We start from the raw sequence: 12,974 nt of genomic DNA, 5'->3' as shown, positions 1-12,974 counted from the left end.
CCCGAGGGCATCCCGCGAGGCAGCGCTGCTTTCAGCGGGGGCTGTTCGCTGTTATTTTCTAACAACGGTTAAATAAAGAAACAAAACTCGCTGGAAGGGTAGATAGCCCGAGCCGGGGCTGGCGAGGTCGGAGCTTCCCTGGGAGAACAGGAGGGTGGGTGTTGTTTCCCTCCCCCCTGCCGTCCGTGCCCGTGTTCCCGGAGCCGTGGGTGGCGGTGCGGAGTGGGAGCACGGCGCACAGCGCAGGTGCAGCCCCGGTAAAGCGGGGAGCGGTGCGGTTTCACGGGGGGGGGTGTTCTCCTGGAGGTACACCCCGAATCCCCGCAGCCCGCATTGTGCCGGGGAGCTGGGCTGGGAGCGCCGAGCGATGCCCCCACCCCCCCACCCCCGCTTCGCCGCAGCCACCGGCGGGTCGGGTTTGGGGTCGGGGTTTTGGGGTGGGGGCACGGCAGGGAACCGACCGCCTCCTTCACCCCGCAGCGGGGCGGGCGGCGGCGGAGCTCCGGTCCCCCCCACCCCTCCCCAGGGCCGCTCCCTCGGCCGAGGCCGCCGAGGGGGGGGGGTGCGGGGCGGCGGGGCGGAGGCGGTCGCTCTCCCCGCGGCAGTAGTACGGTCCGGGGAGGGCCCCGCGCCGGGCGGCGGCGGCGGAGATGCGGGAGGGGGCGGCGGGGGCCGGGCCGGCGCGGCCGCACTGAGCCCGGCGGGGAGCGGCGATGGCGTTCAGCGCCTGGCAGCTGCTCTCGCCGGTGCAGTGGGCCAGGTGGACGTGGTCGGCGGTGCGCGGAGGGGGCGGCCCCGACGGGGAGGATGGAGGGGTCGGGGGAGACGCGGAGGAGGAGGAGGAGGAGGTCAAGTCGCCGGGTTTCAGGCAAGTACACCGCGCCCCGGGGACGGGCGGACGCGTGTGTGTGCGTGTGCATGCGGGGCCGGCGGCTCCCGATCCCCTGCTCCCCTCGCTCCCCTCCGGTCCCCACGCTCTGCTCGCTGCCTTGCATCATCTCGGTCTGCAGACAGCCGCGCTGCTTCGGGAGCCGGTTCTGGGAGGGGGGGGGGGGGACGGGGATCACGGCTGAGCCGGCGCTGCTCGAGAACGGTGAGCGCAGTGCTCCCAGCAAAGGTGTTGGTGTGTGCATTGAGGTGTTGGTGTGTGCATCGAGCCTTCCCAAACGCACTCCTCAGCAGCCCCCAGACCATAGGGAAGGTGCCTCTGGGTTGCTGTATTCTCGGAGGTCACTGGTGGCTGCTTGGGGTGACCGGATGGAGGCAATGTTGGGGTGCACAGGGGGTGCTCTCACGTTGTTTTACTTGCTCTCCCCTTTCCGTTTGCTAGCGTGGCCCTGCTGGACAGGAGCGTGGCAGCCGCAGGAGCAGGGCTGCCTGGATGTGTAGGCAGCGATTCCCAGCTTGCCTTGAAAGTGGTAATTCTTCACTCTTTTCCCCCCCCCTCGGCAGCTCGGACTCCGAAGGTAATTATGAGACCCCCGAAGCAGAAACGCCGACCTGCTCACAGCTAAAGGAGCCCAGCGAGCTGCAGCCCGAGGCCGGGACCCGAGGTAAGGGCTGAGCGTGCCTCAGGCTCAGGGCTTTCTGCTCCTGATGCAGAAAAGCAGGGTGGGGTCAAAGATGGGAGAAGTGGCTTGGTTTGAATAATGCCTGCTGCATTTTTTGTGGTTAATGGCCTGGATGGTTCAAATGCCAGCACTGGGGGCTGAGTGCACTCTGTAGTGTGGGTTAAACGCCGGGTTTGCTGAATCCTGCTGGTCGGGATGGGGTGACACTGCAGGCTCGGATGAGTTGGCTCAGCCCCCCCTGTGTCCCCAGGCTCAGATCGGCAGCGTGCGGCTGCGGGGGTCTGTGGCTCCGTGCTGGAGAGTGCCGAGGCAGTGCCTGGGGGTACGGGCAGCGCGGGGTGGTGATGTCCCAAGCACCCTGTGCTCTCACCCAGCTGCCCCCGCTGCTGCTGTGTGGCTCACACTGCTGGGCTGCAGCTGGCTGCTCGGCCTGCTCCTCCCTCGGTCCTGGGTGCATCCCCAAGGAGAACACACAGGTTCCTTTGGCGTGATGGAGAGAGCGTCTGCTTTGCGCTCCTGGTAATCTCAGCTCTCGGAGTAATCCTTCCCCTTAAGAAGGGATAGAGGCATCTTTAGTTTGGAGGATAATGCCTGAGGAGGAGAGATGAAGGCTTTCCTAGGAAACTCCCTCGCAGGTGTCTGGGTCACTCCTGCTCCAGGCTGTGGACCTCAGGGCGCTGCGGTGCCAGCCGTGCTTGTGCTGGATCCTGCTCCGTGCACAGAGGCTGCAGTGCTGTGGGGCTGAGGCTGTCACTGCTGCAAAGCCGGAGGAGTTCTGCTCTGCCCTGCAGACCCCGGGGCAGATTTGGCTTTACACCCGTTCAGGATCCCCGAACAGCTCCTCTGCCTCGCGTGATGGAGGCCGCAGTTCTGTCCTGAAGTTATCTTCTGCCAGGAGGGGATTTTCTGTGCAAGGAAGTGAGCAGAAGCAGCAAATCTGGAGCGGTGAGCGCGGCTGTTCCCCTGGTGCAGGGCTCGTGCCATCCGGTGTGCTGCTGGGCGGCTGCCGGTATGCTAATTCTTAACAGAAAAGGTTTAAAAATAGCTCGATGTCTGCTCAACAAAAGCGGAAAGCCAAAAGAGGAAAGAGGCCGTTAGCAATGTGAAGCACAGCCCCGGTATCGTGCGTGACTCATCCGTGCACAAAGCGACGGGAGAGCCCGGGGCTGCGGGGCCGTGCGGGGTCGGGGCTGCTTCGTGGGGTGCTCGTGGGGTGGAGAGGGCTCAGCTCGGGCACTGCAGACTGCTGTCACGGTGCACAGAGCGGTTCTGTCCTCTCTGGGCATTTTTCTTCAGAGAGTGTGAGATCTCCATGGTCACTGCTCGGTGTTGGCAGAGCCGCACTGTGCCCGGTGCTGCACTGCACGGGGCTGGAGCTGCACTGCACCGCGCCTTGGAGTTGCACCGCATGGAGTTTTGGGCTCCTGGAGTTTGTTTGGCAGCCAGAGTTCTGGGCCACGGCCACGTCCCCCGCTCTCCCCTCCCCGAGGACATCCGCAGGAATGGGGAGAGGTGGTTTTCTCTGCTGCTTGTTATTCAAGAAGTAATTACTGCTTGGGCTGGAAAGGTTCTCCGTCTGTGAGAACCTGGTGGGAACGTGCAGTGCCTTTAAAAGGCGCCTTCTGCCCCGGCTTTGAAGTCTGTGCTTCTGCCCAGCGGTGTCTCAGTGAGGTTAAAACGTCGGAGCAGCACCGTGAGTGCGATGCAGTGCTCCTGCAGGGCTGCGGGGGAGGTCCGTGGGGCGGGAGGGCCTGGAAGGGCTCTCAGAGCTCTTTCTGGCTGCACTTCAAGTACATCTCCACCGTGTCTGTGTTCACCGATGAGCTCTGTGGGACAGCGGGGCAGCATCCATCCACAGGGAGCGTTCCGCAGTCTCAGGGAGAGCTCAGCCCCTCGTGATTCATTCCCATGGCTTTTAGCATCCCGGAGATCAATTGTGCAAACCGCCAGCCATCAGCTGAGTCAGGGCTGCTGGCTGCGTGTGCTGGACTCGCCCATATTCGCTCTGCTTTGCTGCCAGCCCGTGCCACTCTCAGCTGCACGCAGATGAAGCAGAGATGCCCGGCAGCCCCCCCCCCCCCCCCCCCCCCCCCCTTGGGCTCTGTGCTGTGCAGACGCCCCTGAGCTGCAGGGCTGATGCTGGGTGCTCTCCTGTGCCGGCTCTGGGTGTAGCTTTCAGGATGCCCCGGTGGATAAGGAGCTTCCACATCCCCCGACAGCAACGAAGGGATTAAACAGTAAAAGGATTTAGAGGAAGGGATTGGAGTAATAGCGATTAAGTCATGGAGCAGGATTTGTGATTAAGGAACGGCGGCGGCAGCGCGGTGCTGGGGGGATCTCTGCGGGATGCAGGCAGTGTGGGGCTGATGGCAGCTCCCTCCCGTCCGACCCCACAGTCCCGGGCTCTGCTCTGCTCCCTCCTGCCCCAGCACCACTCGTGAGCACAGCTTTTGCTCTCCATCACGCTGTGCACTGATGCGCTGCAGCGACATTTTGTGAGCAGGAGCACCAACGTCGTGCAGCTGCTGCACATGAGCACCGCGGGGGTTTTTCCCCGTGGCAGCCCCGTGTCTCCGGTGGTGGTGGAGCAGTGTGGACACTCAGTGTGACCGTGGGCTGTGGGGCAGCTCCTCTGTGTCTGCTCAGCACCCACAGCCCCATGCCAGCCCCCTCTGCAGCCCAAGATGTTCTCATTTGTTAATTGCAGTCTCGTTCCCACTCACCGCGGGGTTTAATTGTGTTTCGTGGTGTCACGCCTCCCTGAATTTGTCCCGGTGATATGTGACACCCACCCAGGTAGTCCCTGGTGGGATGGCTTGTGCTCTGCAGTTGGTCCCGGCCGCTCCATGGCATTGGAATGACAAAGCCCCTCTGGAGCTGGCGGCACTGTGGGGGGGAGCAGGCGGTGGGGAGAGGGAGGACATAAATGGAGATGTTGGCGGAGCAGCACAGCACAGTGCCTCCCACAGGGCTCACCCCGCACCCGCGTTCAGGAGCTTTGAGTTTTAAAGTGCTCAAAGCCAGAGTTCATCACAGGAGCGCACTCCCAGAGAGCTCGGTCCCCGGGCCAGGGTGATGTGGGAGCAGGAGGCAGGCTCTGACACACTGCTCTCTCTTTGCAGGGCTCAGCGGCCATGGGGAGCTGCAGGGAGGGGAGCAGCACCCCAAAGATGAGGCTCAGCCCGAGGACGGGGCCTCTCCAGCCAACGTGGGGTCTGAAAGCGGCCCTGAAGACCTGGCTGTGACGCAGCCACCGGTGACCCATGTGGGTGCAGCTGCCTGTGAGCGGGTCATGTCGGGAGGGGACACGGCTGATGCTGGAGTGGGGCTGGCAGAGCCAGAGGGGGATGCTCTGGTGCAGGAGGGCTCACTCTGTCAGCTCCAGAAAGGAAAGCCGCCTTCCCAAGGGAGCAAAGGAGGGGAAAGCACAGAGCCTGCCCCCAGCGAGGAGCCCCTGGTGCCCCCATCCTCAGACCCCGAGCAGTGCAATGTCAGTTCCATCGTGGCAGAGGGCTGCACGCTGCAGAGCTGCCCGCCGGCCCCCCACCGCCTCCCGCTGAGTGAACCTGGGGGGGACCCAGGCCCCCAGCCCCCAGGGCAGCTCCCAAAAGCTGAAGTCGATGCCACAGAAGTTGGGGACAGTGTGGAGACACGGAGAGCCTCGCCAAGGAAGGCCAGCAGGATCCCAGCCAGCAAGCTGACACCCAAGAGGCACAGGAGACCCATGGAGGACACAGAGAAAGGCCCCCAGGCCCCCCCCAGGGTCTCCCCTGCACCGTGGGACAGCCCTGAGCTCGGCCCCTTTGGCGGCAGTTCAGCACTGCAGGACTCGCCTGCTCTCCCCAAAGGCTCTTACCAGTTCGACCCCAAGAACTTTGACTCCGTGGATCCCTTTAAGCCCACCAAGACCCTCACCAGCACTGCTGACTGCTGCCCCGCGGCCGACAACAGCCTGAACGAGATCCTGGAGTCCCAGACACTGGAGGACGAGTTGGGGAAGAGCAGGGGCTCCCCACAGAAGGCCAAGTCCCGTCTGATAACGTGAGTGTGGGGCACGGCCGGCCCCTTCCTCCCATACCCGGGGGTCCTGTGTTCCTCTGCTCCCATCCCAGTGCCACGTGCCAGCCCAGTCCCTGCTGCCCACTCAGGAGTGGACGGGATGAGTGGGATGGGCGCACGGAGCAGTGATCAGACACTGCTGGGACATTGTGCTCTGCCACTGAGCTTCCCTCTTTGCCACAGGGGAGAGGATGGAGGTTCGCAGGCGGATGGTTTGTCACTTCTGTGGCATTGCACAGGTGGTGGGACCTCGTCCCCTCCCAAACTATTCCAGGGCGTGCAGGAATCCGTGCAGATTTAGCTCCTGAAGCGTGCTATTTAAAACCCTGCTGCAAATGGCGATGTTTTGTAATGCCTGCGGGGGGTGCAGGCAGCATTGCCCTCCTCCTCAGGGAGCAGGTTTAATCACAAACCTCACTGTCTCCTATCAGAAACATCCTCCAAACTGTGTCTGGGCAGCCTGGATCTCAGATCCTGAGGCTGTCAGATGTGAAGTGGCAGCTGCTGGGTCAGGCTTGGCTCCGTGTGCCCTCTGAGGGTCCCTCTGCATGCAGGGGAGCAGAGGGACGACCGAGAGGAAGCAGGAAATCAGCTGAAAAGGGGAAATTTTTAGAAGCACTGAGTGTGGTTTGACAGTAAGAGGAAGCCGAGCTGTCGCTGTGCAGATGGGTGCTCCAGAGGGAGAGCTGCAGGGGCTTCGCAGGCAGCAGAGCCAAGAGTGGGGTGGGGGATCTTCCTCTTAGCAATGCCGTGCCAAGATTGATGCAGGCTCTGTGCTGCTACGTGACCCCGGGGCTGTGGGTGGGAGCAGCTGCAAGGTCTCAGCCCCTCTGCTTATCCCAGGAGCTGGGACAGTGCTCGGTCTCATCCTGCCTCTGCTGATTGCCAACGCACAATCCCTTATCTGTGTGCTCCTCCCCCAGAGCCTGAGCTGTGCGACTCAGTGTGTTTCTCCAGACAAGAGCAGTACCCAGGTCTTTTCACACGCTTTTCTTCTCTCCATCTGTCTGTCTTCTCTTTCCTGTCTATTCTTGGGTGCCTCAGGACTACTGAACAAGTGAAATTTCTCTGTTTTCTGTTGTAAGTACTCTCTTCCTCCTTTCTTTCCTCTTTCCCTTTGCTTCTGTTCTCTGGGTGTGTGTTGGCCCACCCGTCTGCGTGGCATGCAGGCTCCGTGCTGGACCTCACCCCGTGAGCTTGGCCCTGCGAGCTGCACTGCGGGCTGTGCCCCTGCTTGATGCAGCAGCATGCCGACCCACCGTGCATTCTGATGGTGTAAAAGCAATGACATCGCCGTGAGAGCCAGGGGAGGGGGAGCAGGCTTCCAGCCCCTCGCAGGGATGGGCAGATTTCAGCTCCAGAGGGGAAGGGGGACCTTGTGCAGCGTGGTTTTGAGCTGCGTGGCCCCGTGCCTTTGAGCTATGGAGCTGCTGTGGTACTGGGGGAGATCAAGCCATGTGCTGGGCAGCGTGGTAACGGCATCCAGGAGGTCATGCAGCGTGGAGCTGCAGGTTAGCTGCTTGCATTAGGGTGTGCTAGAAAATAATAGAGCCAAGGGCGAACTTTACCTGATTGAGATGTGCATGGCAGCCTGCAAATGCTCTGTGCCACATTGCTCGTGCTCTGCTGGAGCGTGTGCAGGTGGGAGCGGGCAGGGAGGGAATTCCTCGACCCAAGGGCCGCCCCTCTGCGTATCTGCTCTGACCTCTGCATGGCTGCAGCTCTGGTGTGGGGCTGGAAGTGCGTCCCCACGCATCATGTCACCGCTGCTTTTGGTGGCACGGACCTGGTGCTGTGTGCACCCTCCCCTTGGGGCTCCACGAGCATCCCTGCACTGCCTGCAGCCGATCCAGGACTCCAGCACCGGCACACTGGGATGGGGCTGTGTCTGCAGTCCTGCACAGCCGCTGGGATGAGGCATTTAGGAACGGGGGGTGAAGCCCCTGGAAGAGGCACCAGCCACGCATTACTGCAGGAGCAACCTGAACTCAGCCTTCACCCCTCCTCAAGGTTTTCCTCCTGCAGACAGTGTTTGCAGCCCAGGGGAGGAGGCACTCCAAGCAGCTCTGTCCTGCGAGCACAGTGGGGCTCTGCCCAGCTGCTCAGACCCACAGGGACGTGGGCGCTGCCATGCCAGCAGGGACGGGGCAGCACGGGGCTTGTGTTGGGCATGGGACCACCTGAAGTGCCCTTTCTGCAGACAATCAACCCTTCATCACGTCCTCTCTCGCCGTCAGCACCTCGGGTGCTTTCTGTGCTCCTTCCCTTCGATAGCAATAAACATCTCGACGACAAACCCGACTGCTCTGTAGCTGTGTGTTTTGTTTGCTTGTTCCTTCTGCTCCTTCCAGAACTCACTCTGTCCCCCGGTCCCTCACTGGTGAGTGGTTTTGCTGCGGGTGCAATGCTGATGCTGGGGCTGCCTCCCTCTGCTTGGGCTGTCCCGCACGCACCTCTGCTGTCCCCTCCTCGGTCCCCATCAGCTCCAGCTTTAACGTGGCTGTTCCCCTTTTGTCCACAGGAGTGGCTGCAAGGTGAAGCAGTACGAGACGCCGGCGCTGGTGCTGGACGGCTGCACGCAGGTAGGTGGGAGCAGGCAGGGGGTGCTGAGCCCCCCGCGCTCCCCACTTCCCACCCACCCAGCCCAGCTCTGATCCCCGCAGATCAGCTCGGTCCCACAAACCCGCACGCTTTGATCCCACAGGACGAGGGAACGCTGAGCTCAGACATCCCAGGCATTGCCACGCGGGACGGACGTGCCACCGATGAGGAGAAGCTGGCTTCCACCTCCTGCACACAGAAAGAGAAGAAGGGAGAGCCCGAGGATGACCTGGAGTACTTTGAGTGCTCCAATGTCCCCGTGCCGGCGGCAAAGCCCGGCCTGGAGGCAGCAGGTAGGGAGCACCTGCACCACGGGATCTCTGCAGCCCCAGCAGTGAATAGTTCGTGCTATTGCACATCTGTGCTGACAGGACTGAAGGTTCCCCCTGGCAGTCATGGGACCTGCAGCACGTCAGCCTGGAGCAGCCTCCTGCCTTTAGGAAGCCCCACAGCCCCTTCCCCTGCCCTGCTCAGCCCAGCTCCTCCCAGGGTGCGCTGACCTCAGTCAGAAAATTGCAAAAGCAAAGTCAGGGCTGTTAGTGAAAGCTGCTGTCCTGCTCTGCCAGCACGTGGCACACTGCTAATAGAGACCTCCAGGTCTCTGCTGAAGCCCACGCTCCCGCTGTCTGCCTCCTGTAATCATCTGCTGTGACCAATCTATTTAAAAGCAATTAAAAGCCAGGCAACGTGGCACTTAATCGATAGCAGAGTTACAGGTGCAGAAGTGGCCGCGTGGAGGGCTTGCAGATGGTCATTAATCAGTTCCCCCGAGCGCTGCACGGAGCTGCACAGCTCTGAGAGATGACAGCGGCCCTTTATCTCACGGACTCCGTAATTCCCATCTCCGGGCACCTCTGGTCCCATCGCTGGTGTGGCAGCTGTGGGGACAGGCAGGGGCTGAGCTGCCACCAGAGGGGAGTGTTGGCTGCAGCTGCAGCAGGGATGCAGGATGTGTCCTCCCTCAAGGGCAGGAGCAGCGTGTGAAGCCCTCTGGAGGTTGCTCAGGGTGTGCACTCAGCTGTACAACTGCATGGCAGTGAAGCTGCATGTGCCGCCAGGGCCCTGTTTTCTAGCAGCTAAAAGGTTTTGTTTCTGTCTCTAGGCTTTGAGAAGGACGTCTCCAAGCACACAGACAAGGATGGACCTGTTGCCTTCCCCGTGAGTGCTGCTTGCTTCCCCCTCTCTGCCCGTGGTCACCTCGGGGTGGCTGTGCTGGGGCTGCTGCATGGCTGTGGGGCTGATGGTGGTGCGTGGGGGGACCCTGTGCCAGCAGAGCTGCCCCTGCCCAGAGCTGCCAGGGCAGGCGAGCAGGTGACAGTGAGATTAACAACATCAGCAAAATCAGCACCTCTGAGACAGATTTAACTGCACTAAGCCCCACAAGGACACTCAGCAAATCGAACCATGTGTTCGGTGCTGCTGAGGCTGCCTGGAGGGTCGGGATGTGGGGCAGGAGGAGCTGCACAGCTGCACTGGCACAGTGCTGCAGGAGGGTGCTGAGGGCTCAGGCTGCCTGGAGCCAGGCTGTGCCCGAGGTGGCCGCCCACAGCTCCATCATGCATGGACCCGGGCAGTGGTAAAGCACAGGGGAGGAGGGAGAGGAGGGAAGAGGAGAGAGAAGTGCTTTTGTTTCCAAAACACTGCGGAGCCAGGCTGCCTTCCCCCAGCACTTTGCTATTTATGGCCTCACAGCCTGTTTCCAAGGAGATAGCTGCGAGGGGCTGCACTACTGCAGAGGCAGTGGAGGGAGGAAGAGGACGGCGGGAGCCTTGCGGTGCAGGAGCGCTTTGCTGGGGACATTCACCCACAGGACCCCTGCACCCCCAGCCCACAGCTGGCCCCCACCCTCGCAGTGCAGCCCTAGCTGTTTTAAAGCCAAACGCAGAGCAAAGCAAAGTGACATTGGATGGGAGCACAGCTCAGCTCGCAGCTAGGTCTGCCCCTCCCAAGGGGAACCCCTGCTCTGCCTCTCCTTTGGGTGCAAGCCCAGGGGCAGCGAGGGGATGACCCCGGGGGTGGGAACCGAGGAGAAAAGAAGATGAGTGAACGCCCAGCTGGGTGATTCCCCCTGCAGGGCCACCCCGGGCTGTGCCTGGCAGACAAACTCCCCACAGACATCACTGGTGGCAGCAGGAGTGACAGCCCCCTGGACAGCATCTGCCTGAGCTCCTCCGAGAAGGCGGCCGTGCTCACGCTCATCCGGGAGGAGGTAATGGGGGGAGGGGGCACCCCATCCCACTCCGGGGTGGGGGGAGTGGGGTGGGCACCGTGGGGCTGCAGGAGGAACACAACCAAGGTCTCGTGTCTGCTGCTCCCCAGATAATCACAAAGGAGATCGAGGCCAATGAGTGGAAGAAGAAGTACGAGGAGAGTCGTCAGGAGGTCCTGGAGATGAGGTGGGACCCCCGCCCGGAGGGATGCTGCCCTCGTGCTCCCCCCAGCACGTGTAGGGTGGGCTGTGGGGCTCTGATGGGATGGGATGACACGGTTCAGCTCCACAGGGGTGGATATGTTACAAGCTGTGTGCGAGCTGTGTTGAGCCTGGGGTTGGTTTGCTGCAGGGATGAAATCCCATTAGCTGCGGCTGGAGGGGGTGTGGGAGCAGCAGAGGGGGGTGCTGAGCTGGTGCAGCACTGTGGCCCAGGGCAGAGTGATGGAGCAGAACTGTGGGCTGCTCTTCCTACCTGCTTTTGTTCTCCTTTCGTTGCAGGAAAATTGTGGCCGAGTATGAGAAGACCATCGCTCAGATGATAGGTGAGGCCCCCACGCCGCGGGGCGGAGCACTGTCTGTGCTCAGTCACCACATCCCCGTTTGTTCCCCTCACAGAGGATGAGCAGAGGACCAACATGACCTCCCAGAAGAACCTGCAGCAGCTCACCATGGAGAAGGAGCAGGCGCTGGCGGACCTCAACTCCGTGGAGAGGTCCCTGTCGGATCTCTTCAGGAGATACGAGAACCTGAAGGGAGTCCTGGAGGGCTTTAAGAAGGTCCTGATCCCAGAGTCCCCCCCATCCCTGTGGTTGTGGGGCGGAGGGGCATTGCCCCCACCCTATCCCGTGCAGTTCCTATCAGAGCAGCACCCCGTGCTCGGTCCCCGCACAGATGGGTGTACTTTGTTTTCCAGAATGAAGAAGCCCTGAAGAAGTGTGCTCAGGATTATTTAAACCGTGTCAAGCAAGAGGAGCAGCGGTACCAGGCCCTGAAGGTCCACGCGGAGGAGAAGTTGGACAAGTAAGAGCTGCAGGGTGCAGGAGGACGGGCGGCAGTCCCCTCCATACAGCGCTGTGGAGGAGCTGGAGCAATCCCATCTCGCGTGGAGCACAGGTTTTCCTTGGAGGAAAACCCACTGCCACGCATCCCAGCATGCAGGAGCCGTGCTCTGCTGGCACAGCGTGACCCAACGTCGCGCCCCATAAGCACGGCCCCATCTCTCCCCACGCAGAGCCAACGAGGAGATCGCCCAGGTGCGCACCAAGGCCAAGGCGGAGAGCGCAGCGCTGCACGCGGGGCTGCGCAAGGAGCAGATGAAGGTGGAGTCCCTGGAGAGAGCTCTGCAGCAGAAGGTAACGCTCCCACTGCCCGTGCTCCCACCCCGGAGCCCTGCTGGTGCTGGGGCTGTGCTTCAAGGCGAAGGGGACTCGGGTGGTCTTGGGATGAGGAGGGGTGCGCCGCGGGGTCCAAAGGGGATTCTTCCTTTGCAGAACCAGGAGATCGAGGAGCTGACCAAGATCTGCGACGAGCTGATCGCCAAGCTGGGCAGGGCAGACTGAGCTCGGCCCCAGCGCTCCGCACCCCGCTGCTTTTCTCCGACCTTCAAGCACTTTGCCTTATTATTACCCCGGAGAGACCCCGCAGAAAGCACACGCGTGGCTGCCGTGCCCCACGTGCGAGGGGGGTGGTCCCCACTGCTGTCACCGTCCTCACGTGCTGCGTGGCACAGCCCCAGGGCACGCGTGGTGCTCTGCTCGGAGCTCCTTTCCCCGCTCAGCACAGCGAGGCACGGAGGAGCTCTGGGTCTTGCACTGCCGTCACCAACGCCCCTGCAGCGCCGCATAATAAGGGAAGCAAACAGAGCTGGCCTTTACAGGGAAAGGCAGATCCAGGCTGAGATACGCTCTGAAGTCTGTGTGGATGCAGCCCCGTGCAGGCTGCCTGCTGCGTTTTGGAGCTGCTCACTTCTTGCTGAGCCCAGGAGAAGGGCTGAGGCTGAGGCTCCTTCCCTCGCCGTGCACAGGCAGCCCTGAGATGTCAGATAAGGGAAATAAATGCTGCTGGACTGTTTCCTACCCAGCCTAGCTAAAACCTTAGCAAACCTTTTTGCTGCTACCTTTTTTTTTTTTTTTTGTAAAAGGATGGAGCTGTTCTCCTATTTTCTAACCCCCGTGTTCCACATGCAGTGCAGACATCTCTCAAAGCAGAGCCGTACACCTGAGATCTATTTTATTAGTTATGTACAGAAAGGATTTATCACACAGACACGGAGCACACGGCCCCCACCCGCTCGCTGTGACCCAGCAGAGGGGCTGATGGCCAATGCTGTGCACCTGCAGCACTGTGTTGAGCGTTCACCTCTTGCCACAGCTGACAGAAAAGAAAAAATCCTGTTCCCCCCCACCCCCCTCTTTTCTTTCCTTTGCTGGGGTCAGTCACACTGCCAGCCGCAGCCCAGCGCGGCTCCCCTCACCAGCACCGGGGTGGCTGCAGCCTGGCACTGTTCCCTTATTCCCCACACACTGACACCA

The 12,974-nt window shown here is 61.6% G+C and overlaps 1 protein-coding gene across 2 annotated transcripts; it reads left to right on the top strand.

Moving 5' to 3' along the window:
• The first annotated feature begins 614 nt into the window (after window positions 1–614).
• Window positions 615–12,331, top strand: TACC1 (transforming acidic coiled-coil containing protein 1). Of its 2 annotated transcripts, XM_065747194.1 has the most exons (14): window positions 615–868; window positions 1,453–1,553; window positions 4,694–5,612; window positions 6,675–6,710; window positions 8,152–8,212; window positions 8,335–8,524; window positions 9,334–9,389; window positions 10,306–10,440; window positions 10,551–10,627; window positions 10,942–10,985; window positions 11,059–11,219; window positions 11,357–11,463; window positions 11,675–11,795; window positions 11,934–12,331. In XM_065747194.1, exons 1-14 carry the CDS (start codon window positions 714–716, stop codon window positions 12,000–12,002), a joined length of 2,232 nt encoding a protein of 743 aa, XP_065603266.1. In that variant the 5' UTR covers window positions 615–713; the 3' UTR covers window positions 12,003–12,331. The 2 variants fall into 2 exon arrangements, with proteins under 2 accessions (XP_065603266.1, XP_065603265.1); XM_065747193.1 differs by lacking the exons at window positions 615–868; window positions 6,675–6,710 and having other exon boundaries at window positions 1,130–1,553.
• Window positions 12,332–12,974: the final 643 nt, after the last annotated feature.

The sequence above is a fragment of the Cyrtonyx montezumae genome, unplaced genomic scaffold, assembly GCF_038088225.1.
Source record: "Cyrtonyx montezumae isolate F1298 unplaced genomic scaffold, pur_monq_1.0 scaffold_42, whole genome shotgun sequence".
Classification (NCBI taxonomy): domain Eukaryota; kingdom Metazoa; phylum Chordata; class Aves; order Galliformes; family Odontophoridae; genus Cyrtonyx; species Cyrtonyx montezumae.
Note: the sequence above shows the minus strand (reverse complement) of the source record. Positions and strands in the feature narration are given on the sequence as shown.